Genomic DNA, 27,346 nt, shown 5'->3' with positions numbered 1-27,346 from the left:
GAGGGAATTGGTCAGGGAGGCAGAGGGAGTGGGTCAGGGAGGCAGAAGGAGTGGGTCAGGGAGGCAGAAGGAGTGGGTCAGGGAGGCAGAAGGAGTGGGTCAGGGAGGCAGAAGGAGTGGGTCAGGGAGGCAGAAGGAGTGGGTCAGGGAGGCAGAAGGAAAGGGGTAGGGAGGTAGAAGGAATGGGGTAGGGAGGCACAAGAAATGGGTCAGGGAGGCAGAAGCAGTGGGGCAGGGAGGCAGAGGGAATGAGGCAGGGAGGCAGAAGGAGTAGGGCAGGTAGGCAGAAGGAGTGGGTCAGGGAGGCAGAAGGAATGGGTCAGGGAGGCAGAGGGAATGGGTCAGGGAGGCAGAGGGAGTGGGTCAGGGAGGCAGAGGGAATGGGTCAGGGAGGCAGAGGGAATGGGGCAGGGAGGCAGAGGGAATGGGGCAGGGAGGCAGAGGGAATGGGGCAGGGAGGCAGAGGGAATGGGGCAGGGAGGCAGAGGGAATGGGTCAGGGAGGCAGAGGGAATGGGTCAGGGAGGCAGAGGGAGTGGGTCAGGGAGGCAGAAGGAGTGGGTCAGGGAGGCAGAAGGAATGGGTCAGGGAGGCAGAAGGAATGGGTCAGGGAGGCAGAGGGAATGGGTCAGGGAGGCAGATGGAATGGGTCAGGGAGGCAGAGGGAATGGGTCAGGGAGGCAGAGGGAATGGGGCAGGGAGGCAGAGGGAATGGGGCAGGGAGGCAGAGGGAATGGGACAGGGAGGCAGAAGGAGTGGGGCATGGATGCAAAGGGAATGGGGCAGGGAGGCAGAAGGAGTGCATCAGGGAGGCAGAAGGAGTGGGTCAGGGAGGCAGAAGGAGTGGGTCAGGGAGGCAGAAGGAGTGGGTCAGGGAGGCAGAAGGAGTGGGTCAGGGAGGCAGAAGGAGTGGGTCAGGGAGGCAGAAGGAATGGGTCAGGGAGGCAGAGGGAATGGGTCAAGGAGGCAGAGGGAATGGGGCAGGGAGGCAGAGGGAATGGGGCAGGGAGGCAGAGGGAATGGGACAGGGAGGCAGAGGGAGTGGGGCATGGAGGCAGAGGGAATGGGGCAGGGAGGCAGAAGGAGTGCATCAGGGAGGCAGAAGGAGTGGGTCAGGGAGGCAGAAGGAGTGGGTCAGGGAGGCAGAAGGAATGGGTCAGGGAGGCAGAAGGAGTGGGTCAGGGAGGCAGAGGGAATGGGTCAGGGAGGCAGAAGGAATGGGGCAGGGAGGCAGAGGGAATGGGGCAGGGAGGCGGAAGGAGTGGGGCATGGAGGCGGAGGGAATGGGGCAGGGAGGCAGAAGGAGTGCATCAGGGAGGCAGAAGGAGTGGGTCAGGGAGGCAGAAGGAGTGCGTCAGGGAGGCAGAAGGAGTGGGTCAGGGAGACAGAAGGAGTGGGTCAGGGAGGCAGAAGGAATGGGTCAGGGACGCAGAAGGAATGGGTCAGGGAGGCAGGGGGAATGGGTCAGGGAGGCAGAGGGAATGGGTCAGGGAGGCAGAGGGAATGGGGCAGGGAGGCAGAAGGAGTGGGTCAGGGAGGCAGAAGGAGTGCATCAGGGAGGCAGAAGGAGTGGGTCAGGGAGGCAGAAGGAGTGGGTCAGGGAGGCAGAAGGAGTGGGTCAGGGAGGCAGAAGGAGTGGGTCAGGGAGTCAGAAGGAGTGGGTCAGGGAAGCAAAAGGAATGGGTCAGGGAGGCAGAAGGAATGGGTCAGGGAGGCAGAGGGAAGGGGTCAGGGAGGCAGAAGGAGCGGGTCAGGGAGGTAGAGGGAATGGGGCAGGAAGGCGGAATGAATGGGGCAGGGAGGCATAAGGAGTGGGGCATGGAGGCATAAGGAGTGGGGCCTGGAGGCAGAGGGAATGGGTCAAGGAGGCAGAAGGAGTGGGTCAGGGAGGCAGAGGAAATGGGTCAGGGAGGCAGAAGGAGCGGGTCAGGGAGGCAAAAGGAGTTGTTCAGGGAGGCAGAAGGAATGGGTCAGGGAGGCAGAATGAATGGGTCAGAGAGGCAGAAGGAATGGGTCAGGGAGGCAGGGGGAATGGGTCAGGGAGGCAGAGGGAATGGGGCAGGGAAGCAGAAGGAGTGGGGCAGGGAGGCAGAGGGAATGGGTCAGGGAGGCAGAAGGAGTGGGTCAGGGAGGCAGAAGGAGTGGGTCAGGGAGGCAGAAGGAGTGGGTCAGGGAGGCAGAAGGAGTGGGTCAGGGAGGCAGAGGGAATGGGTCAGGGAGGCAGAGGGAATGGGTCAGGGAGGCAGAGGGAATGGGTCAGGGAGGCAGAGGGAATGGGTCAGGGAGGCAGAGGGAATGGGGCAGGGAGGCAGAGGGAATGGGGCAGGGAGGTGCAGGGAATGGGGCAGGGAGGCGGAATGAATGGGGCAGGGAGGCCGAAGGAGTGGGGCAGGGAGGCCGAAGGAGTGGGGCATGGAGGCAGAGGGAATGGGGCAGGGAGGCAGGAGGAGTGCATCAGGGAGGCAGAAGGAGTGCTTCAGGGAGGCAGAAGGAGTGGGTCAGGGAGGCAGAAGGAGTGGGTCAGGGAGGCAGAAGGAGTGGGTCAGGGAGGTAGAAGGAGTGGTTCAGGGAGGTAGAAGGAGTGGTTCAGGGAGGCAGAGGGAATGGGTCAGGGAGGCAGAGGGAATGGGGCAGGGAGGCGGAAGGAATGGGGCAGGGAGGCAGAACAAGTGGGGCATGGAGGCAGAGGGAATGGGTCAGGGAGGCAGAGGGAATGGGTCAGGGAGGCAGAGGGAATGGGTCAGGGAGGCAGAGGGAATGGGGCAGGCAGGCAGAAGGAATGGGGCAGGGAGGCAGAAGGAGTGGGTCAGGGAGGCAGAGGGAATGGGGCAGGGAGGCAGAAGGAGTGGGTCAGGGAGGCAGAAAGTGTGTCAGGGAGGCAGAAGGAATGGGTCAGGGAGGCAGAAGGAGTGGGTCAGGAAGGCAGAAGGAATGGGTCAGGGAGGCAGAAGGAATGGATCAGGGAGGCAGAGGGAATGGGGCAGGGAGGCAGAGCGAATGGGGCAGGGAGGCGGAAAGAGTGGGGCATGGAGGCGGAAAGAGTGGGGCATGGAGGCAGAGCGAATGGGGCAGGGAGGCAGAAGGAGTGCATCAGGGAGGCAGAAGGAGTGGGTCAGGGAGGCAGAAGGAGTGGGTCAGGGAGGAAGAAGGAGTGGGTCAGGGAGGCAGAAGGAGTGGGTCAGGGAGGCAGAAGGAGTGGGTCAGGGAGGCAGAAGGAATGGGTCAGGGAGGCAGAAGGAATGGGTCAGGGAGGCCGAGGGAATGGGTAAGGCAGGCAGAGGGAATGGGGCTGTCGGGCAGAAGGAATGGGTCAGGGAGGCAGAAGGAGTGGGGCAGGGAGGCAGAGGGAATGGGCAGGGAGGCAGAAGGAGTGCATCAGGGAGGCAGAAGGAGTGGGTCAGGGAGGCAGAAGGAGTGGGTCAGGGGGGCAGAAGGAGTGGGTCAGGGAGGCAGAAGGAGTGGGTCAGGGAGGCAGAAGGAGTGGGTCAGGGAGGCAGAGGGAATGGGTCAGGGAGGTAGAGGGAATGGGTCAGGGAGGCAGAGGGAATGGGGCAGGGAGGCAGAAGGAATGGGGCAGGGAGGCAGAGGGAGTGGGGCAGGGAGGCACAGGGAATGGGGCAGGGAGGCAGAAAGAGTGGGTCAGGGAGGCAGAAGGAGTGGGTCAGGGAGGCAGAAGGAGTGGGTCAGGGAGGCAGAAGGAGTGGGTCAGGGAGGCAGAGGAAATGGGTCAGGGAGGCAGAAGGAGTGGGTCAGGGAGGCAGAAGGAGTTGTTGAGGGAGGCAGAAGGAATGGGTCAGGGAGGCAGAATGAATGGGTCAGGGAGGCAGAAGGAATGGGTCAGGGAGGCAGGGGGAATGGGTCAGGGAGGCAGAGGGAATGGGGCAGGGAGGCGGAGGGAATGAGGCAGGGAGGCGGAGGGAATGGGGCAGGGAGGCGGAGGGAATGGGGCAGGGAGGCGGAGGGAATGGGGCAGGGAGGAGGAAGGAGTGGGGCATGGAGGCAGAGGGAATGGGGCAGGGAGGCAGAAGGAGTGCATCAGGGAGGTAGAAGGAGTGCATCAGGGAGGCAGAAGGAGTGGGTCAGGGAGGCAGATGGAGTGGGTCAGGGAGGCTGAAGGAGTGGGTCAGGGAGGCTGAAGGAGTGGGTCAGGGAGGCAGAGGGAATGGGCCAGGGAGGCAGAGGGAATGGGTCAGGTAGGCAGAGGGAATGGGTCAGGGAGGCAGAAGGAGTGGGGCATGGAGGCAGAGGGAATGGGGCAGGGAGGCAGAAGGAGTGGGTCAGGGAAGCAGAAGGAGTGGGGCAGGGAGGCAGAGGGAATGCAGCAGGGAGGCAGAAGGAGTGGGTCAGGGAGGCAGAAGGAGTGGGTCAGGGAGGCAGAAGGAATGGGTCAGGGAGGCAGAGGGAATGGGTCAGGGAGGCAGAGGGAATGGGTCAGGGAGGCGGAGGCAATGGGTCAGGGAGGCAGAGGGAATGTGGCAGGGAGGCAGAGGGAATGGGGCAGGGAGGCAGAAGGTGTGGGTCAAGGAGGCCAAAGGAGTGAGTCAGGGAGGCAGAAGGAGTGGGTCAGGGACGCAGAAGAAGTGGGTAAGGGAGGCAGAAGGAATGGGTCAGGGAGGCAGAGGGAATGGGCCAGGGAGGCAGAGGGAATGGGGCAGGGAGGCAGAGGGAATGGGGCAGGGAGGCAGAAGGGGTGGGTCAGGGAGGCAGAAGGAGTGGGTCAGGGAGGCAGAAGGAGTGGGTCAGGGAGGCAGAAGGAATGGGTCAGGGAGGCAGAGGGAATGGGTCAGGGAGGCAGAGGGAATGGGTCAGGGAGGCAGAAGGAGTGGGTCAGGGAGGCAGAAGGAGTGGGCCAGGGAGGCAGAAGGAGTGGGTCAGGGAGGCAGAAGGAGTGGGTCAGGGAGGCAGAAGGAGTGGGTCAGGGAGGCAGAAGGAATGGGTCAGGGAGGCAGAGGGAATGGGTCAGGGACGCGGAAGGAATGGGGCAGGGAGGCAGAAGGAGTGGGGCAGGGAGGCAGAGGGAATGGGGCAGGGAGACAGAAGGAGTGGGTCAGGGACGCAGAAGGAGTGGGTCAGGAAGGCAGAAGGAGTGGGTCAGGGAGGCAGAAGGAGTAGGTCAGGGAGGCAGAAGGAGTGGGTCAGGGAGGCAGAAGGAGTGGGTCAGGGAGGCAGAAGGAATGGGTCAGGGAGGCAGAGGGAATGGGTCAGGGAGGCGGAAGGAATGGGGCAGGGAGGCAGAAGGAGTGGGGCAGGGAGGCAGAGGGAATGGGGCAGGGAGGCAGAGGGGATTGGGCAGGGAGGCAGAAGGAGTGCGTCAAGGAGGCCGAAGGAGTGAGTCAGGGAGGCAGAAGGAGTGGGTCAGGGATGCAGAAGCAGTGGGTAACGGAGGCAGAAGGAATGGGTCAGGGAGGCAGAGGGAATGGGTCAGGGAGGCAGAGGGAATGGGGCAGGGAGGCAGAAGGAGTGGGGCAGGGAGGCAGAAGGAGTGGGTCAGGGAGGCAGAAGGAGTGGGGCAGAGAGGCAGAAGGAGTGGGTCAGGGAGGCAGAAGGAATGGGTCAGGGAGGCAGAGTGAATGGCTAAGGGAGGCAGAGGGAATGGGGCAGGGAGGCAGAGGGGATTGGGCAGGGAGGCAGAAGGAGTGCGTCAAGGAGGCCGAAGGAGTGAGTCAGGGAGGCAGAAGGAGTGGGTCAGGGATGCAGAAGCAGTGGGTAACGGAGGCAGAAGGAATGGGTCAGGGAGGCAGAGGGAATGGGTCAGGGAGGCGGAAGGAATGGGGCAGGGAGGCAGAAGGAGTGGGGCAGGGAGGCAGAGGGAATGGGGCAGGGAGACAGAAGGAGTGGGTCAGGGAGGCAGAAGGAGTGGGTCAGGGAGGCAGAAGGAGTGGGTCAGGGAGGCAGAAGGAGTGGGTCAGGGAGGCAGAAGGAGTGGGTCAGGGAGGCAGAAGGAGTGGGTCAGGGAGGCAGGAGTGGGTCAGGGAGGCAGAAGGAGTGGGTCAGGGAGGCAGAAGGAGTGGGTCAGGGAGGCAGAAGGAATGGGTCAGGGAGGCAGAGGGAATGGGTCAGGGAGGCGGAAGGAATGGGGCAGGGAGGCAGAAGGAGTGGGGCAGGGAGGCAGAGGGAATGGGGCAGGGAGGCAGAGGGGATTGGGCAGGGAGGCAGAAGGAGTGCGTCAAGGAGGCCGAAGGAGTGAGTCAGGGAGGCAGAAGGAGTGGGTCAGGGATGCAGAAGCAGTGGGTAACGGAGGCAGAAGGAATGGGTCAGGGAGGCAGAGGGAATGGGTCACGGAGGCAGAGGGAATGGGTCACGGAGGCAGAAGGAGTGGGTCAGGGACGCAGAAGAAGTGGGTAAGGGAGGCAGAAGGAATGGGTCAGGGAGGCAGAGGGAATGGGTAAGGGAGGCAGAGGGAATGGGGCAGGGAGGCAGAGGGGATTGGGCAGGGAGGCAGAAGGAGTGCGTCAAGGAGGCCGAAGGAGTGAGTCAGGGAGGCAGAAGGAGTGGGTCAGGGATGCAGAAGCAGTGGGTAACGGAGGCTGAAGGAATGGGTCAGGGAGGCAGAGGGAATGGGTCAGAGAGGCGGAAGGAATGGGGCAGGGAGGCAGAAGGATTGGGGCAGGGAGGCAGAGGGAATGGGGCAGGGAGACAGAAGGAGTGGGTCAGGGAGGCAGAAGGAGTGGGTCAGGAAGGCAGAAGGAGTGGGTCAGGGAGGCAGAAGGAGTGGGTCAGGGAGGCAGAGGGAATGGGGCAGGGAGGCAGAGGGGATTGGGCAGGGAGGCAGAAGGAGTGCGTCAAGGAGGCCGAAGGAGTGAGTCAGGGAGGCAGAAGGAGTGGGTCAGGGATGCAGAAGCAGTGGGTAACGGAGGCAGAAGGAATGGGTCAGGGAGGCAGAGGGAATGGGTCAGGGAGGCAGAGGGAATGGGTCAGGGAGGCGGAAGGAATGGGGCAGGGAGGCAGAAGGAGTGGGGCAGGGAGGCAGAGGGAATGGGGCAGGGAGGCAGAGGGAATGGGGCAGGGAGGCAGAGGGGATTGGGCAGGGAGGCAGAAGGAGTGCGTCAAGGAGGCCGAAGGAGTGAGTCAGGGAGGCAGAAGGAGTGGGTCAGGGATGCAGAAGCAGTGGGTAACGGAGGCAGAAGGAATGGGTCAGGGAGGCAGAGGGAATGGGTCAGGGAGGCAGAGGGAATGGGGCAGGGAGGCAGAAGGAGTGGGGCAGGGAGGCAGAAGGAGTGGGTCAGGGAGGCAGAAGGAGTGGGGCAGGGAGGCAGAAGGAGTGGGTCAGGGAGGCAGAAGGAATGGGTCAGGGAGGCAGAGGGAATGGGTAAGGGAGGCAGAGGGAATGGGGCAGGGAGGCAGAGGGGATTGGGCAGGGAGGCAGAAGGAGTGCGTCAAGGAGGCCGAAGGAGTGAGTCAGGGAGGCAGAAGGAGTGGGTCAGGGATGCAGAAGCAGTGGGTAACGGAGGCAGAAGGAATGGGTCAGGGAGGCAGAGGGAATGGGTCAGGGAGGCGGAAGGAATGGGGCAGGGAGGCAGAAGAAGTGGGGCAGGGAGGCAGAGGGAATGGGGCAGGGAGACAGAAGGAGTGGGTCAGGGAGGCAGAAGGAGTGGGTCAGGAAGGCAGAAGGAGTGGGTCAGGGAGGCAGAAGGAGTGGGTCAGGGAGGCAGAAGGAGTGGGTCAGGGAGGCAGAAGGAGTGGGTCAGGGAGGCAGAGGGAATGGGTCAGGGAGGCAGAAGGAATGGGTCAGGGAGGCAGAGGGAATGGGTCAGGGAGGTAGAAGGAATGGGGCAGGGAGGCAGAAGGAGTGGGGCAGGGAGGCAGAGGGAATGGGGCAGGGAGGCAGAGGGGATTGGGCAGGGAGGCAGAAGGAGTGCATCAAGGAGGCCGAAGGAGTGAGTCAGGGAGGCAGAAGGAGTGGGTCAGGGATGCAGAAGCAGTGGGTAACGGAGGCAGAACGAATGGGTCAGGGAGGCAGAGGGAATGGGTCAGGGAGGCAGAGGGAATGGGGCAGGGAGGCAGAAGGAGTGGGGCAGGGAGGCAGAAGGAGTGGGTCAGGGAGGCAGAAGGAGTGGGGCAGGGAGGCAGAAGGAGTGGGTCAGGGAGGCAGAAGGAATGGGTCAGGGAGGCAGAGGGAATGGGTCAGGGAGGCAGAGGGAATGGGGCAGGGAGGCAGAGGGGATTGGGCAGGGAGGCAGAAGGAGTGCGTCAAGGAGGCCGAAGGAGTGAGTCAGGGAGGCAGAAGGAGTGGGTCAGGGATGCAGAAGCAGTGGGTAACGGAGGCAGAAGGAATGGGTCAGGGAGGCAGAGGGAATGGGTCAGGGAGGCAGAGGGAATGGGGCAGGGAGGCAGAAGGAGTGGGGCAGGGAGGCAGAAGGAGTGGGTCAGGGAGGCAGAAGGAGTGGGGCAGGGAGGCAGAAGGAGTGGGTCAGGGAGGCAGAAGGAATGGGTCAGGGAGGCAGAGGGAATGGGTAAGGGAGGCAGAGGGAATGGGGCAGGGAGGCAGAGGGGATTGGGCAGGGAGGCAGAAGGAGTGCGTCAAGGAGGCCGAAGGAGTGAGTCAGGGAGGCAGAAGGAGTGGGTCAGGGATGCAGAAGCAGTGGGTAACGGAGGCAGAAGGAATGGGTCAGGGAGGCAGAGGGAATGGGTCAGGGAGGCAGAGGGAATGGGTCAGGGAGGCAGAAGGAGTGGGGCAGGGAGGCAGAAGGAGTGGGTCAGGGAGGCAGAAGGAGTGGGTCAGGGAGGCAGAAGGAGTGGGTCAGGGAGGCAGAAGGAATGGGTCAGGGAGGCAGAGGGAATGGGTAAGGGAGGCAGAGGGAATGGGGCACGGAGGCGGAACGAATGGGGCATGGAGGCAGAAGGAGTGGGGCATGGTGGCAGAGGGAATGGGGCAGAGAGGCAGAAGGAGTGCGTCAGGGAGGCAGAGGGTGTGGGTCAGCGAGGCAGAAGGAGTGGGGCAGGGAGGCAGAGGGAGTGGGTCAGGGAGGCAGAAGGAGTGGGGCAGGGAGGCAGAGGGAGTGGGGCAGGGAGGCAGAAGGAATGGGGCAGGGAGGCAGAGGGAGTGGGATAGTTTGGCACAGGGAATGGGGAAGGTAGGCAGAGGGAATAGCGCAGGGAGGCAGAGAGAGTGGGGCAGGGAGGCAGAGGGATTGGGGCAGGGAGGTGGAAGGAGTGGGGCAGGGGGGCGGAAGGAGCGGGGATGGGATGAAGAGGGAAGCAGAGGGGACAGAGTAAGTGCCCCAGCTGGCAAACACAGAGCACACAGACAGAAGCCCACATAGCCTGGCAGGCTGGCCAGTCCCATTGGTGGAGGAGACCGTCTGGGGGGAGTCCAAGACCACCCAGCAGGGAGCTGCTGCTGCTTCCAACCCCCCGCTACCATCTCACTTGACAGGACCAGTGGGAGCTCCGGGTGCTTGCCAGGGAACCACTTCAGCCCAGACCCAGGGCTCAGAGAGAGGCCACTGCCCGCAGAGAAACATGGGCCTACACACGTGAACATGTGCTGAGGAACACCCCAAGTAGGCTCAGAGGCAACCTGTGGCAGCACACGCCTAGGCCCAGACACAGAACTGTCAACAGGACTCCCCCACTACTGCCACCCTCACCCACCTAGGCACACTGGCACACTAAAGAACCAACATTACATGTGCTCCTACCAATGTGTGTGCAGAAACATATGTACACGTTCCTACAGGCAGTAAGTGGTATGGAAAACATAAGCCTAAACACCTTAGAGACACACACACACACACACACACACACACACAAACACACAAACACACAGGCTTCCAGGATAAAAGGAAGGCAGAGGGCCCATCCACAGACATCGACTATACCCACTAACAACTGCAAACGTGGACTCCCACACACTTACACCATCAAGGACAACAATGCCACCATCCCTCTGCACCAGTGCACATGTAAGTGTGTGTGCGCGCACACACACACACACACACACACACACACACACACAGCCACTCACAACGCGCAGACGTGCACACATACAGGTGGCTGCTGCGCGGCTCCCACATCGACATGTGGTGTCTCCTCCTCCTGTCTCTTCTGGGGAAGAAAAAGGAACAGGTTCAGTCCCCCCCCACCCTGCCCCTAGGCCCCGCAGAGGCTCCAGCTCCCACCCCCAGGCCAGCCGATGGGCCTTCCAACTGATACACAATTGACACCGCCACACCTGCACACCTGCTGTATTCCTACTTCACAAGCCTATTTCTGCCAGCTCCAGACTCCCATGCTCTGACTCACACATTTCCTAAGACACAGACCAGCTCAGTGGATGCTTGGCCTGTCTGCAAATAGAAGGATATAAATTCCTCTCACACACAGATTCTGCAAACACACATGCTCCCTGGGTGAAAATAGCCTGGTAAGCAGCGTGGCCTAGTAGAAAGAGCACAGGCTTGGGAGAATGAAGACCTGAGTTCTAATCCTAGCTCTGCCACTTGTCTGCTGGGTGTCTCAGTTACTTCATCTGTAAAACGGGGGTAAAGACTGGGAGCCCCATGTGGGACACGGACTGTGTCCAACTTGATTTCTTAGATCTACCCCATTGCTCAGGTCAGTGGCTGGCACACAGTAAGCACTTACCAAATGCCTTTAAAACAAAACAAAAAAGACCAAATGCCATTTATTCCACAACAACCACAACAACAACAACAAAAGTAGCTAAACTTTGTCGCTCATATACTCTAAAATCAAGTTACCCTGCACTGACATACTCATACCAAGGCTCTTCTTGAAGCTCTCTTAACCTTCGTATGCATGTTCAAAAAAGTGCTAGATTTAAAGTATCAATCCAGGTGAACTCATACATGGTCAAGATTCAGACACCATGCAATCTGGACCCTTTCTGTAATCACATTAGTGGGCATCTGAATAAATGCATCCGTGTGTACTCATTCCGTGGGGGTAAAGGGAGTTGTGGGGTGGGGAACGCTTTTAGGATAAAGAGTTTTATCCTAAAAATGACAGGGCTGGAGGGTTGGGGGCGGGTTGGAACAAGTTCTGGATAAGGTCCTCTTGACTCACTCTCTTGCATGACCCAGAGAGGATCAGACAAGATCTAGACACAAATCAAGGCGGCCAGGGAGGAGGGGCTTGCTGTTCATTCATTCATTCATTCATTCGTATTTATTCAGCGCTTACTGTGTGCAGAGCACTGTACTAAGCGCTTGGGAAGTGCAAGTTGGTAACATATAGAGACAGTCCCTACCCAACAGTGGGCTCACAGTCTCTGCTGCCCAATATACTGTTACCCGGATGAGCACCTGCAGACATGACACTCTCATAAAGTTTGAAGGTCCACGCAAAAACACACTGCCTACATCTGATGAACAGAAAGATAAACCTGGCCCAGGTCCAAGGGCTGGTCACCCCACAGAAACAAGCAGTTACTCTTCCTCCACTGCAGCCACAGGTGGAATCAATCTCATATCTATTGAGTACTTACTGTGTGCTAAGTGCTTGGGAGACTACGATATAATGGAGTTGGTAGATATGTTCCCTGCCCGCAAGGAGCTTACAGTCTAGAGGGGGAGACAGACATTAATGTAAATAAATAAATTACGGATATGTACATAAGTACTATGGGGCTGGGAGAGAGAGGGGTGAATAAAGGGAGCATATTCAAGTGCAAGAATGATGCAGAAGGGAGTGAGAGAAGCGGAAAAGAGGGCTTCGTTGGGGAAAGCCTTCTGGAGCAGATGTGCCTCCAATAAGGCTTTGAAGGCGGGGAGAGTAATTGTCTGTCAGATATGAAGAGGGAGGGCATTCCAGGCCAGAGGCAGGATGTGGGCGAGAGGTCGACGACAAGATAGACAAGATCAAGGTACAGTGAGTAGGTTGGCATTGGAGGAGTGATGCCAGTGTGTGGGCTGGGTTGGAGTAGGAGAGCAGTGAGGTGATATAGGAGGGGGCAAGGTGATTGAGGGCTTTAAATGAAGCTTTCATTTTAAAGGAAGAAAGAGATCCCTGGCTCCCTTCCTAGTCAGCCAGCATGTCTGCACACTCCCAGCAGCAGACACCCAAAGATGAAGACATTTTGGACAGAGGTGTCAGAGGGCAAGGAGGAAGAGAGGGTGTACCAAAGTATAGAGACCAGGTACTGAACATACACGCAGTATATTCAGGCTCACCAGAAAAGGACATAGTATTGTGGATGCACAAAACCTCAAATTCAAATCTGTTCACATACTGTAAAGCGTGTGTGCGCACACACACACCCCCTGCCAATAAATCCACACTCCATCCACTTTGGATCTGACTCATTCTCATGGCATTCATCCTTGCCCAGGGATGCACTGATCTATATATACACAAACACCTTGGCTCTCCCTCCTATAAACCCACTTCCATACAGACTTCCTATGGTCCCAGGTTAACAATTAGTATGTCCAAATGCATCCATCCATCCACCCACTGCCCCTCAGCATGCCCAACCAGTCAATCAATCAATGGTAGTTATTGAGTAATCCCTATGCGCAGCATATAACTCAAGCATACTCTCAAGCATGTCTGCCCTACGGCATGCCATGCTCCTCCATAGACACATGGGCTGGTTCAAGACACTCCCCAAGGGCTAATCCTCCACCTAGGAGGCTCAGGCCACCCCTGCCATCCTTCTCAAATGCTCGTCACCCTGGCTTTGCTTTGGGACCCACACACTGGACTTCCTCGTCTCATGACTCCTTCTCTACAGCACCTCCCAGCAGTGCCACTACCTGCAGACAGGGTGGGGACCCCCAGGTGAGGCAAGCCCACAGCAATTCTCCTGAGGGGGTGGTCTCTGGCTGGCAGACCCTCAGACCTGATGGAGAGTCTCCAGAGAGACTCCCAGCCCCCTCCGACCAGCTTCCAGAACCCCCCACTCACCAAGCCCTGGTGCTTTGGGCTCCTTCTACAAGAGAAAGGAGTTGCTGTGCTTATGCCAGCCCAAATCTCCACATTGCCCGAAGGGTATGGCCTGCACTTTTGGAGGCCCCTGGAGAGAAGCAGCGTGGCTTAGTGGAAAGAGCATGGGTTTGGGAGTCAGAGGATATGGGTTCTAATACCACCTCTCTCATTGTTCTTCTGTGTGACCTTGGGAAAGTCACTGTGCTTCTCTGTGCTTCAGTTACATCTGTAAAATGGGGATTAAAAGTGTAAGCCCCACATGGGACAGCCTGACTACCCTGTATCTACCCCAGCGCTTAGAACAGTGCTTGGAATATAGTAAGCATGTAGTAAATACCATAATAATTATTCCCTTTTTCTTTCTGAGAAGGGGCTGGGGGCCTCAGGGGTCCCGATTGATTGAACAGGTTTATGAGTAGAGGGAGTCTCTCCCCACACACCTGTGAGTGTCATCACAGTCGGGGGCTATTGGCACGGCTTCCGGCAAGCACAACTCTAGCTGGAGATGCATCTTATTGGCAGCTCGCACCAAGGCTCCTGGGGACCTGGGGCAAACCCCCATCACAGGCCTGTCCACTCCCACCAGCTTGTTTTGTAAGATACTTCACAGCCCCCTTCCCATCAGCCCAGTCTGAGGGACACCTCATCCCCACTGACGAATGGCCCAGTTTGTGGGGGGGAGAAGGGCTCACCCCCGCATCAGCCCAGTTTAGGGGTACCTTGTCTCCTCCTTCCTGACAACCCAGCTTGGGGGGTCTTCTTGCCAGCTCTCTCTTTCCCACTGGCCCAGTCTGGGGTGCCTCTTGCCCTTCCCACCGTTGGCCCGGTTTGGGAGGCATCTTATCCTTCCTAGTTTGCAAGAAGGTCACAGGCTGGATTGTCACCTTTCAGTTCATGCCCCATGCCTTCCCTGACATGTAGCAAATCCTCCTCCTGAGGGCTCCGGTTGCCACCATGGCCACTAATCTTCCACCGGCCAGAAAACTCCTCCTTCTCCCCGTCATCACCATCTCCCCTCTGGCTCAGCGAGGCCCAGCCCACCCAGCCCAGGCACATTGGCCCACAGCCTGGTTTCACTGGTGATCGTGGCCCTTGGCTCCAGTGACCCAGCCCAGTTGTTGCTCACCCGGGAGGAAGAAGGAAGGGTTATAGACACGGCAGTGGGAATGGGCAACTCACTCGATAGCAGGCATGTTGGGAGCGGACATCGGGCTGACCTCCTTGGCCTTCTGCAGGGCGTGCTTCTGGTTGAAGGCCTCCTCTTCCTCCTGCTCATCCTACACACAAATCAAAGCTGTTGTTTCAGGAGGCTCCGAGCCAGGGCTGGGCAGGGGACACCTCCCCCTGGGGTTGCTGCTTGGGGTGCTCCTTCAGGATGGAGGGCGGCTGAAGGCCAGGCCAAAAGAGCCAGGAAGGGAGAGGTGATTGGTGACTGGGTGTGGCCAGGCTCAAGTCTTGAGGTGGCTTATGTAAAGCAGTCCCCAATTAAAGCAAAATGGTGTATTCTGGGGGTCAACCTGCTTGGATTCTCTACAAGTGGAAGCAAGAGGGCCAAAGTTTCCTCCTCCTGCCCATCCTCGCTAATAGATCAAGAGACTTTCCCACTTCCCAGGCCCTTGGGCAGTGGCCCTGGCTCTAGGATGGGTCAGAGGATGGCAGAGAGAAACATGCATACACACAGTTTCCCAATATCCCAGACCCAAATCAAGGGAAGCACTGGGCCGCGTCTCAGTTCCTGGAGACAGGGCCCCAGTGCCACCCAGTCAACTCTCTTCTCCTGCCACCCAATCTTGGAAGGGAGGCCCAAGCCATCCCAAGAGGGAGGAAGGCCATAGGACTCAGTGGCCACAAAATTGGCAAGCAGGAGACCTGGCTCCTGGTCTGGGCTCAGGCCCCATTTTTGCTGGGTTTTGCTGGGTCAGTCCAATGGAGTCACCTCTGCCTCCATCGTTCCACCTGCAAAATGGGAATAAGACCAACCAACCCTTGACCGCACATGGGGCAGCAGGAGAACGACAGAGATCAAGACTGCAAAGCCTTTGGAATAAGTGGGGAAAGGGCACTGTATTCTCAGTTGGGGATCCAGGGAGAAAGGGGGAGAGGGGGAAATCAAGGCTCACTACCCACTGCAGGGGACCAGGGGAATCCAGAAGATGAGCCTTACCTTGGTCAACTCCTGCGCGTTGGCCAGGTTGTCCACGGCAATGGCCAAGAAGACATTCAGCAGGGTGTCTGGGGAGTGCTAAGGGAAGCTAACTCAGCTGGAGACCCCACATGACTCAGGGAGCATCCACCCAACAGGGGACGGGGTCCAGCTTGCCCAAATTAGGGCAGAGCACCATGGCAGGGTCTTTGTGAGGGTCTGTGACCTCTCTGGCCCCAGGAAAGCTCTCTTAATCCTCAGAAAGTTATATGAAATTTGAGACCACCAACTAAAATCTAGCCCAGCCCCTGCTTCCTGGGCACCCAGTCCTTAAATCACTCTGGGCAGGTGGGCTTGCTCTATTCTACCCTATGCACCTGGGGGATTGGCAGTGAGCCCCCACTGTCCAGTAGCATGGTGACACTGACAGGCCCACCCCTCCTGCTATACTTTCTTTCTCCCCCCTCTGTTGTCAACTGATCAGCCCCCTCCATTCACTTTTTTCAATCAACTGCATTTATTGAGGGGTTACTGTGTGCAGAGCACTGTACTAAGTGCTTGACAGCTCCAAACAGTAACCCTCCACCTACTACACTTAAAAAAATAATAATCTTTAGACTTTTCCTATTTTTTCATCCCTTCCTGAATCCCTAAACTGTAAAGCCCAAATTTGGACACGGGTTTCTAATGAGCATCATACTCCTACTAAGCATACTGGGAGATTCTTTTGCTCCCTCTCATATGCGCATCCCACTTTGATTTTTCCTTTAAAAAATCACAGTGCTATGCTGAAACCTGTGCCCTGCTTGTGGTCCACTATGATCCCCAGATCCTCTTCTAGGCAGGAAGCCTAGAGGAGCTTCTCTCCGGTGTGAGATCCAGGGAAATGCACCAGGCAAGAGTTAATATTTAGAGGGTCATTCCACTCCCTCCCTCCATGATAGGGCAAGGCATTGCATCACTAACACAGCTGGAAGGATACAGTTTCCAAACAAGGTGAGCACGATGAAGTAGATGGCTGACCACATGCCTGAGCTGACCCCGCCCTGAGAGCGTATCCCATTGTACATCACCTCGTTCCAGTCCTCTCCTGTCAGGATCTGCACAGACCAACAAGCATCAGGGCCAGCCCCTGGGGCTTGCCCACTTTATCGATCAGAGTTGACAGGAGGGGCACATAAAGAGCGGGACACAGCCCAGTTCCGGGCAGCGGAATGGTCACTCATCCAGATGCATCCCCTGGGTGGCTGTAAACAGTCAATTCATCTCTGTGCCTCAGTTTCCTCAAATGTACAATGAGGTCACTAACGTCAGCCCCCACCTGCGCTCCCATGGATATTTAGAGAAGAAATGGTAAGGGCCCCAGGGGTTCTCAGCAATAATATGCCTCCTGGTAAGAGGGTGAGTTAGATTTTCTTCCTGCCCCTCCCTTCACCTCTCTCTTCCCCCACCTCCTTCCTGCAAGGTTCAAGAATGAGCTCACTCTTCTATGAGGTCTCGGGGAAGGGACCTACTGTGGAAGCACAGCCCTCCTGAAAGCCCACCTCCTCCAATCTGCCTTCCTTGGTGAATTCCCAGAATCCCACCCTCTCTAGTACTTATGCACCTACTTGTATTCATCCTCAACACTTATGTATGGGCATTTATTCAGTTGCACGTGCAATTCATTAATTTTGATTACTTTGCCTGCCAAAACTTTAATATCTATTTCCTCCATTAGAGTATATGCTCCTTGTGGGCAGGGAATGTGTCACTGGGTTATTTGGTTCCTCCTAGGATCTCAGTACAGCGTGGGCATTCAGTACATGATACTACTACTACTGTTCTGCTGTGGCATAGGAAAGCCACAATTTTCCCAATTCCATGTCCTGAAGACTTCCCTCGATCATGTACCTGGAATACCGTCATGATGGCTGCGGGGAAGGTGTCAAAGTTGGCTGAAGGTGTCCCATCACTAAAGTTGAACCTGAAAGCAAGAAGAGTCTCAGAATCCAATCCCCTTCACACTGCCATCCGGCTCCAGACTGGGTATCCTCCCGGTTCCCAGCCCCCTCCTCTCCACTTTCTCCTTTATTAGGAAGCCCATGAGGATTGATCAAAAACCTGGCACAGGAATAAGGACCAGGCTCTCTGGCAGAGAGAAAGCTCCCTGGGGCTTACCTGCCTCCAAAGAGCTGCATTCCCAACAGGGCAAAGACGACGATGAAGAGGAAGAGGAGGAAGAGCAGGCTGATGATGGACTTCATGGAACTCATCAGGGACACCACCAAATTGCGCAGGGATGCCCAGTACCTGAAAGGGCACAGCAGCATTTCCGTCCCGGGAGCCAGCCGGGGCCGGAGAAGGGGAGCTCTCTCTCTGGTCTGCCGGGAGGGACTAGGAGGCCCTAGATCAAGAGGGGGTACGGAGATGTCAGGGGTGGGGGGGTGCAGGCCATCCTCAGTGGTGGAGAAATGCACTCACTTTGTCACTTTAAATATTCTCAGGAGCCGGAGAGCCCGCAAGACGCTGATTCCAAAAGAGGTGCCCGGTCTGAAAATTGCCCAAACCACTTCAAAGATGCTTCCCACCGTGACCTGAGGAGCCAAAAAAGGCTTGGTAAGAGGGCCGGGAGGAGAAAGAATCATGGCACTCAGCATCAGCTCAGAGACACTAAGCTCAGGAAGGGGCCTTGAGAGGTCAGCTCACGCATTCCCCCACCTGCAGGCAGAACCACCCCTACTCCATCCCACGCAGGTGACTATCTGTCCCGTCGATAGGGAATTTTTCCTGTTCCCGTTCTGGGGCCAGCCTTCCTCCGTCACCTGGAATGGTTATTCCAGTTCCAACAACCCTGAGCTCAGGAAATTCTTCCTCACAGCTTCACTCACTCAACCCACCGCCCAAGCCCACTGCAACTATTCTGGACAGAGTCCTCAGCTTTCTCTTCTCTGTGCTGAGCCATCCCAATTCCTCCAGCCTTTGCTCCTGGATCATGTGCTCTAAATCTCCTCCAAATTCTCCACATCTCCCTTTAACTGTGGAACACTAACCTGAGTCCAATAAGGGCCTGACTTAGGTTGAAAATGATGGGAAGATGGACTCCTCGATCCTCCTCACTGCACGTCTAGTCCCAGTCTCGAGACTGGGCTGCCTCAACTAGATGGCAGTTTGGAACCAATATCATTTTTTCACTGAACATGGACCAAGCCCGAGGTGTCATCTGATCCTTTTTCTGAGCTTTATAATGGGGTCACCACCACCCTGCCCCCCACTAAAGAGATGACTGCAACCAGTGACTCAAATGATAGGTCAGTAGATTTCTCTCAGACCCCTTCAGATAGCCTATGCTCTTCCTCTTCCCAAATGCAGAGCACTTCAGAAATCTTTGCACTTCGAAAACACTGCAGGAACACTTACCCCAAAATCAAAGCAGTTGAATGAGGAATGAAAGTATAGGCGTGGCCCCATGCCATACATCTTCAGGGACATCTCCAAGAGGAAGAGCCCCAAAAACAAGAACTCTGCATAGTCTGCAATGGTTAAAGCCAGAAACATTAGGCACAGGGAGCTGTCTTCGTCCCAAGCTCCAGATGAACCTCAGACACACAGTGTGAGTCCCCGTGCCCCCTCAGAACCAAATGCAGAACACCCTGTCTTCCCTGAAGCCCTAGGCTCAGTTTAACTGGGGTGACGACCACTATCCCCGATGGGGTTCCTGCTCAGGGGACATCAGGCACCCTGACCTTCTCACCCCACAAGAGGGTCAACCTGGGATTATGGCACTTGGAAAAAAAGGGGGAGGCTTTTCCAGGAAATTTTGCCCAGGAAGTCAGGAGAAGAGATTGACACAATTAACAGCTTTCATCTACGTCTTTTTCGCAGTCCCTGGGCCCGCAGCATTTCCGACCCTTTAGCTTAATACATGGCTCCCGGGGGGGTCCAGGCCTCATGCAATAGTCAGCCTCATAGAGAGACCACCTAATACAATGGCTTAAACCTCAACGCCACACACATGCAGGTACATTCACACTCGCCTGTGTGTTCAATCCTCCCTCCCCACCTTCCTCCCACACCAATTCCAAAAGCCACTGCTGAACTACCACAAAACCCAAAGGGTCTCACTTTTTAGCAGTGTGGTGACAGAGACAACCACCTTGAACTCTTTCATTTTCAAAGTCGTTTGCAAATACTAAAGGGTACTGGGATGAGGCGCAAACTGCACTGGATATTGAAACTATGAAATGGAATGGGTCCCTGCCCTAAGCAAGCTTACTGTCTGAAACAGCAGACACCAAGGTAGACAAACACGTTTGAGGGAATGTTGACATACATTCAATTGGAGAGTCATTAAAAATAAAATCCACAAACAAATAGACATTAAGACCATCATCACGATTCCACCAAGGGGAAGCGTTTCGGGTTTGTATGACAGGACAAAGTGAAAGGCTGGAGAAGCTGTCTCAGAACCAATTAGGGGAACCAGCCACCCAACCATCAGTTGATGGGAAAAAGCATCAGTGAAGTGCTGTGGCTCTTCCAGATCTCTCAGTGGCCCCAGAGATCCAGCTAGAGACAAGGGGGCAGCACGCCACCAGGCTCAGGGGACAGAGGAGGTAGTGAGAGCTGAGATGGGGGGCAAAGTGAGCCAGGGAGCCTGAGGAAGGGACCCCTCCTGGAGGTAGGTCTCAGTCCCAGGGCCTGGGGAGGCCCTCAAGGGACTTAATAGGGAGGTGATTGCTGGAACAGGACTGCAGAGGGCAAGCTGAAGACCAACTCTCTAATCTGGGAGAGGTTCAGGAAAAACTAGACATTGCCCTGTTTGGCCAGAGCCTCTCAGGGTCACTGTTAGCTCAACTATTCTGTGAAGTGGTGGCTGGGGTGGGCAGCATTGGCCAGACATTCATCTCTGACCGAGAGGAGCTATTCTTGAGTTTGAGAGAGAGGAGAGGCTGGGGAGTGGCTCAATTCTCAGGCTAGGGGAGGTGGGGGTGGGGTGAACATATGGAGCAGGGATCAATACCCAAGGAGCTACAGCACAATTTCGCCAAGGACTCATGTTGGAGGAATGGAAGCCAGTGAGGGGCACCCTGGGAATCCCCCTCCCCAAACCTGGAACTGCTGGTCAGCACATTGGCACTACACTAGGCAGTTCCCAAATAACACCTGGGTGAGAACACCTGTACCTCGCCTACCCTGGTTCCCTTGACTTGGGGAATACAGGCTTCCAGGTTCAAGGAATCCTTGCCCAGGATCACCCAGCTCAAGAACACTGATTAGGACATCTGGTCTCAACCCAGTGGGCCCAGGCCCAGCTCCTTGCCCCCTGCCCTTCCATCCTCCAACGCTCAGTGACCCCAGCAGGAAGAGTCGTCACTGAAGATGAGGGAAGGAAAAAAATCTTGGCTTCCATTTCCTCCCTCACCCCTCCAGCCCTGCTGGTGCAAGTCGAGGGAGTGAAGATGAGCCAGGTTGTGGTTTGGCAGCAGCAGCAATGGGGAACGGCCTGCTGCCCAGACGACTTGGAGCCCTATCTGGGTCCCAGCTCTCCACCCGCCAATCAGCCCTCTCCCAGGCACCCTTCCGATGTTCCTCCTCGGTGCCAGGCCCCTTCCAACCTGACGGTCAGGCGCCCAGCCTGGCCAGACTCCACTTACAGAGGAGGTGGGTGAGCCAGGGGGGCTGATTGTGGTGGACGATGGCTACGCAGGCTGTGTTGAGAGCCACGACGCTCAGAACGATCCAGTAGAACACCTGGGACTTGACCATGTGGCGAATGGAGATGCGCAGCAGTCGCTCCTTGTGCCGGAAATAGGAGGCCCCATCTACTTTGGTACTCTTGATGCTAGCACGAGCCAGAGGGGTGCCTGAGGTGGAAGAGAGAGAAAAGACCAAGGAATGATGAGGAAGGAACACATCCAGTGAGCTCCAGGGCGTTTACCGTAGTAGAGACCAGCAGCTCTCAACTCCCACTCAAGCCATCAAGTCCCCAAGAGCTAATAGCTGCGTTTCCCACCAGACTGGGGCCCTAGCAAGGAGATGAACAGCAAGGTTCAGCCCTGTCACTTGAGATGGAGCTAATAATAATAATAATAATAATACTGTTGGTATTTGTTAAGCGCTTACTAAGTGCCAAGCACTGTTCTAAGCACTGGGGGGATACAAGGTAATCAAGGTTGTCCCACATGGGGCTCACAGTCTTAATCCCCATTTTACAGATGAGGGAACTGAAGCATAGAGAAGTGAAGGGACTTGCCCAAAGTCACACAGCTGACAAGTGGTGGAGCTGGGATTAGAACCCATGACCTCTGACTCCCAAGCCCGTGCTCTTTCCACTGAGCCACGCTGCAACCCACAAGTAGCGGAATGCCAGTGGCTGGCTTGCTTTGCAGTTGCTAATTACCGCTCCCTCTGGCTGCCTTGATCTTGGGACCAGGCCGGTATGGGGAGGCCCTGGCTGGGAGTCCCAACAGGCTTTCTGCCGAATGCTGCTCCCCATCCTAGGTTCCTCCCCAGAATTCCCAGGAAGGGATAGAGGGAAGGAGGCTATGGCTGTGGCCCGACCTGGGGCTCTCCCAAGAACACTCCTCAGTCCCTGCTAAAGATAGCAGGATCAGACTGGGTGAGCTAAAGAGACGGACAAGACCAATCAGTCAAAGGCATTTATTGAGTGCTTATTTTGTATTACACTCCTGGGGGAGGAAAGTAAGAGCAAGTCACTTCACTGCTCTGGGCCTCAGTCATCTCATCTGTAAAATGGGGATTAAGACTGTGAACCCTCTGTGGGACAGGGACTGTGTCCAACCTGATTACCTTGTATCTATGCCAGTGGCTAGTACAGTGGCTGGCACAAAGCAAGTGCTTAACAAATACCTTAAAAAAGGAGCTCACAGTTCAGTCTGGGGAGACAAGTGTTAAAAGAAATTAGAGGACTAGAGATAATCTCCACAACCCTCTTCATTGGGCTTAGCCCCCTTCCCCAGCTACTTGTGCCACACAGGGCCCTTCCCCTGACATTTAAGGGAAATGGCGGGATCCTCCATTCCTCTGAGAACAACAAGCCAAAACAACTCAACTCACCCACAGAGGAGATATCGACACAGTGTTCATCGCTTGAGTCCCGAGTCATGGCTTCTGTCCGGCTCCTCTTGATGGTTGCCCTTCTAAGGACTATACGGGAGGGAGAGGACCTGGTGAGCGACCTCGTTGGTGAATCAACTCACCCTCCTCATGTCAAATCCCAAATCATTCCTGAAAAACAACCTCCCCATCCTCCTTCCTGTCCAACTTCCACCCACTGAATGGTCAGTACTTCTCTCCCACTTCCCCCATTCTTCATCTTGAACCTTCTGCAGCCAAGACAAGCACTTAGTACAGTACTAAGCGCTTAGTACAGTGCTCTGCACACAGTAAGCACTCAACAAATACAAATGAATGAACATAGTCTGGTTCTGCTCTCTAGAGAAGGAGAACGTTCCCTTCCCTGTACCAATGATGCCCAGAACCCCTGGTGTTTGGGGGAAAATCTGAGCTCTAACCACCCTAAAATCACCAGGACTTGACCCCTAGAGAGGTCAGTGCCCACTGCTCTTTCTGTGACAGGGAAACTCTTGAGTTCAATTCCCAGCAAGCTACATGGCTCTCCTGGGAATTGGTCTCCTCCATTCTACAGCAGCAGCTGCTTTATGGCAGAGCACTCCAGAACTCAATGCATGAGGTCTTTGTTTAAATCGATAGAGGTTGCAGTGAACCTGGCGGCAACATTGTTTCCTTACCTTCTAGAGCCGATGTCCCTGCGTTTTTATTTTCTTCGGCTAGCATCACTTCCTCTGTATGAAAACAAATGGTTTGGTAAATTGCCTCCACACGCTGAGCCGTTTTGCTGAAAGAGAACTCCCAGAGCAAGAGGGAAAGCGCAGGGTTTTGAGCTGCTGTGAGTCGCGGCACCAGAAAGAAATGCAGCAGATGACAACCCTACGGCAGGGGCTGTGTTGAGGGGTGAGAGAATGGCACGGAAGGAAGAGGGAACCAGTCAAAGAGATGGTGTGGATCCTGGGCCAAACTCAGCAGTAGTTGAGAAGCAGTGTGGCCTACAGGAAAGAGCACAGGACTGGGAGTAAGAGAACTGAGCTCTAATCTCCGTTCCACCATTTACCTGCTGTGTGACCTTGGGCAAGTCACTTAACTTCTCTGTGCCTCAGCTTCGTCATCTATAAAATGGAAATTCAATACCTGATCTCCCTTCCACAGAGACTGTGAAACCCAAGTAGGACAAGGGACTGTTTCTGATCTGATTATCTTATATCAACACTAGTGCTTAGTTAGAGTACTTGGCACATAGTAAGCACTTCACAAATACAATAATTATTATGATCATTTTTCAAAGTAATAGTAGTAGTAGTAGTATGACTACGATGGAAGAGACTCATGATGTGAGTAGAGGAGAAGATCTCATCCAACCCCAAATGGTTCCTGGAAAAACAAATCAGCCCATGACTGATTTCTTGAAAGCAGATCAGAGAAGCGAGTTAACCAAGCTCCATAAAATTCCACATGGCTTTCCCAACAGAAAGTCAACATAACATCAAACCAACCTTGGCTAAACTTGGATCCGGCTTTGGGGTTGAAGACCCCTAAGTCGACCTGTGCCATGAGCTGGGTGATGCGACCACTGTTCTTAAGCAGTAAAAGCCACCCGGGGTGAGCACAGCCACCACCCATGTGGACCTGGGCTGTCACCCCAGCTACCAAGGCTCCCGGTCTCAGGCTTCAACCAATTCTCCGGCTCCTCTCGGCCTCTGCTGGAAGGGGCGTGTGCTTCTAGTGCGGAGCCCTTGACCCTCCCTATCCTACTTTGAGTGTGGGACCACCGCAGCAGAGCAGCCTGGAATCTTGCAGAGGAGGAGCTCACAGGAGGGTCGTTCCATCAGTCCCTCTTCACTGGGGACTCTGGAGGCCTGTGGAGGGTATTGTGTCTACTAACTCTGTGGTACTTCCCAAATGCTCAATAAATACCACCAATTGATTGACCGCACAAACCTGGGCATGCTGAGGACCAGCTTAGGTTCCCCCCTTTCATCTCCACCCTTCAATTCCAAAGAGCTCCCCCCTTCCACCCCAAGAAGCCAGGCTAGCATTAGGGCAGCTGACTGTGCCCAGGAAACTTGCAGGGCCAAGGAAGTCCCCCGCAACTGGGCAACTGGGTTTAGCTGTGCTCGCTTCTGAGAGCCCACAACATAAAAGTGTTTTTGTGCAGGAGGGGGAGGGAGGACAGGAAAAAGGCTCCTTGTGGAACCCACCATTCCACTTTTCAAAAGTAAATGGAGATAGGAGAGTCACTGCTCTGATGTCCCACTGATAGAAAATCAGAAGGGTCTGCAGGTTGTACATTATATAAAGCCATGCCAATTGTTGATTTGGGGTTGCGGAGGTGGGGGCTTGGGGGGCGGAGGTTTGGAACAAAGGAAGCTAAGTCGATTTAATGGTCAGGTCTTAAAGGTACAGCGGGTGTCAGGCAGGACTGGCTGCCCCAGGCAGCAGCGGGGAGGGGTTCTGGTAGCTCAGGAAGGGGCAGGGGGCAGGGGTGGAGGTTCGGTGGTCGGGGCAGCAATGCTAGAGGTGCTGTCACCCTCTCAGAACCTGAGAAGCAGGGTGGCCCAGTGGAAAAAGCATGGGCCTGGGAGCCAGTCAGTCTAATTATTGAGCACGTATTGTGTGCAGACCACTGTACAAAGCGCTTGGGAGAATGCAATATAACAACATAATGGACACATTCCCTGCCCACAACATGCTTATGGTCTGGTGGGGAGACGGAAATTAATATAAATACATAAAATTACAGATATATACATTAAGTGCTGTGGGGATGGGAGGGGGGATGGGAGGGAAGGTGAGAGCCAGGTGACACAGAAGGGAGTGGAAGAAAAGGAAAAGAGGGCTTCGTCAGGGAAGACCTCTTGGAGGAGATGTGCCTCCAATAAGGCTTTGAAGGAGGGGAGAGGAATTGTCTGTCAGTTGTGAAGAGGAAGGGATTTCCAGGTCAGAGGCAGGATGTGGGCAAGAGATTGACGGCGAGATGGACAAGATCGAGGAACAGTAAGAAGGTTAATATTAGAGGAGTGAAGCGTGTGAGCTGGATTGTAGTAGGAGAGCAGCCAAGTCAGAGGAGTCAGAAGACCAGGGTTCTAATCCTGACTCTGCCAAATGCTTGCTGTGGCACTCCTCTGTGCCTCAGTTTCCTCAACTGTAAAATACTTCCTCCTATTTAGACTGTGAGCCCCATGTGGGACAAGGACTCTGTCCAACCTGATAAAACTTATATCTACCCTAGTGCTTAGAACAATCCTTGACATGTAGTAAGCACTTAACAAATACCACTTAAAAAACCCCCAAAACTTGAGCGCCTCTTTGACCACTTAGTGTTGTCCCCTGCTAACCTGCAGGGGGAGCTGGTCCCACAACCCATAATCACAGGGAACTTTCGTACCCAGTTTTGAGCCTTGGGGATCCAGCAGAAGAGCTGCCATAAGAGTTTGCGCTACAGCCGTTACACAATGGTTCTTCCCCGACTAGGCCCTCATTTCCTCTACTCCCACGCCCTTCTGTATCACCCTTATCCTTGGATTTGCATCCTTTTCTCACCCCTCCCTCAGCCCCACAACACTTATGTACATAAAGCCCTGAATTCCCCTCTAGACTGTAAGCTTGTTGCAGACAGGGATTTTCTACCAACTCTCCCAAGCACAGTACAGCACTCCAGATACAGTACACGCTCAATAAATATGACTGATTAACTATTGATTCTTTAAAAATACTTGTTAATCACTTAAATTGCAAACACTGGGCTCCAGCTTTGCAGTATCCAGCATGTGGACACTGAGAATGTTTGAGCAGTAGGGAGGAGGAAGTCCCAGGTTTGCCTTATGTGGGTGGTCTCAGCTCAGGGCTGGGGAGGAGGAGGATCCTCAAATGTGAAGATGTGGGGAGCTCCTCTCCCCTCTCTTCTGCCAAAGATGCCTTTCTGCTCACTTTCAATCCCAAGTGTCTCTTCAGGGAAATAGAGAGCCCATATGTTTCTGATTCACTCCTGCTCCACTCTCCAAGAGGGGCTGGGAGGAGCAGTTGGATTCTAATATGTCTTTTTCTTCGAAAGAGGGGAAAGTCAGACTTCGCCAGCAGGGAGAAAATTTGAAGCACATGGTTCGAGGGAAATTCTGTAGAGTCGAGAACCCGATGGCCCCCATTCTCTCCCACTGGGGCCCCGGGATGAACTTGAGCTGCTCCCTGGGGTTTGCTCCACCACCTCGGTCTCCTGACCAGGGAACAGGGCCGATAAGTCCAAGGAGGTCAACCAGAAGACTGGGAGGCAGCAATGAGCGGGCGGAAGGCAGTGGCTCCTCAATAAACCCAACCGTGGAGTGGGAAGGCTGCTTGAAATTCCCTTGGCAACCACTGGCCCATGTTGTTCTCTCTGCATTAGAACTAAGCCTGGGTTCTGAGCTCTCAATATTTGCCTTCCTGATTCCCCTGCCTTTTCCTATGAGCTGAGCGGGGAAGCTAATTGCCCAGTGGGTGGATCCCTTGGTGACCTGCACTTGGGCACAGGGTGAAGAGAGAACAGAAACACTATGCCACTGCCAGTCTTTAAACAGAGGGAGGGATGGGCCACATGTAGACCTGGGCTGCAGAACAGGGAGAAGCAGGGCTGAAGAAGCAGGCAGGGCTGGACTACCACCATGGGATACGCCAAGCCACAGTCCTGATGCCAACAGGGGGCATTGGGGGGGGAGGGGGGGGGCAGGGGAAGAGAATGATCTGGTCACCAAAAATCAGAAACCCTTGGCAGCAAGATGCAAAATTTCATGCCCCTCCCACAGTGTCTCAGAGAAATGCCAGAGCTTTGAGCTGCCCCTTCAGCTCTCTCCCCTCTACTCCTCCCCACTTTGCCCCACCTCCTCTCTCATTCATCTCTGCCCAGCCCACCTCAGCCGGCTTCCATGCCCAAGTCTGCCTGCGCTCTCCTCCTCCAGGATCCCACCAAACCATTATCAGATAGCAGCTAGTGTGTCGGTAACTTATTAAAAGACCTAAAGGTCATTTCTCTGGGTCACCAGTGTTCAGACAGTATCCTGAATTACTTGGTTACTCAGGAACTTGGGAGAACTGGTGTACATTTTGCACATCTGCACTTAAGTCTTATTCAATAATAGTCGTGGTATTTGTTAAGGGCTTACTGTGTGTCAGGCATTGTAGTAAGTGCTGGGGTACATGCAAGATAAGCAGGTGAGTCAGAGCTTCCTTATCCCAAATTGAGGTGGAGAAAGAACATGCATTG

The 27,346-nt window shown here is 55.5% G+C and overlaps 1 protein-coding gene across 2 annotated transcripts in view; it reads right to left on the bottom strand.

Annotated features, from left to right (window-relative positions):
* CACNA1E (calcium voltage-gated channel subunit alpha1 E) overlaps positions 1 to 27,346 on the bottom strand; it is a 263,235-nt gene that overhangs the window by 89,689 nt on the left and 146,200 nt on the right. For both annotated transcript variants that reach the window (XM_038757753.1, XM_038757754.1), the window contains exons 10-20: positions 22,788 to 22,841; positions 22,093 to 22,182; positions 20,670 to 20,879; positions 18,433 to 18,545; positions 17,497 to 17,609; positions 17,194 to 17,325; positions 16,927 to 16,999; positions 16,016 to 16,133; positions 15,055 to 15,122; positions 14,070 to 14,167; positions 9,990 to 10,046 (exon numbers count right to left, since the gene is read on the bottom strand). In XM_038757753.1, coding sequence (XP_038613681.1) covers positions 9,990 to 10,046; positions 14,070 to 14,167; positions 15,055 to 15,122; positions 16,016 to 16,133; positions 16,927 to 16,999; positions 17,194 to 17,325; positions 17,497 to 17,609; positions 18,433 to 18,545; positions 20,670 to 20,879; positions 22,093 to 22,182; positions 22,788 to 22,841 — 1,126 coding nt within the window. The remainder of the gene's footprint in view (positions 1 to 9,989; positions 10,047 to 14,069; positions 14,168 to 15,054; positions 15,123 to 16,015; positions 16,134 to 16,926; positions 17,000 to 17,193; positions 17,326 to 17,496; positions 17,610 to 18,432; positions 18,546 to 20,669; positions 20,880 to 22,092; positions 22,183 to 22,787; positions 22,842 to 27,346) is intronic.

The sequence above is a fragment of the Tachyglossus aculeatus genome, chromosome 16, assembly GCF_015852505.1.
Source record: "Tachyglossus aculeatus isolate mTacAcu1 chromosome 16, mTacAcu1.pri, whole genome shotgun sequence".
Lineage (NCBI taxonomy): Eukaryota > Metazoa > Chordata > Mammalia > Monotremata > Tachyglossidae > Tachyglossus > Tachyglossus aculeatus.
Note: the sequence above shows the minus strand (reverse complement) of the source record. Positions and strands in the feature narration are given on the sequence as shown.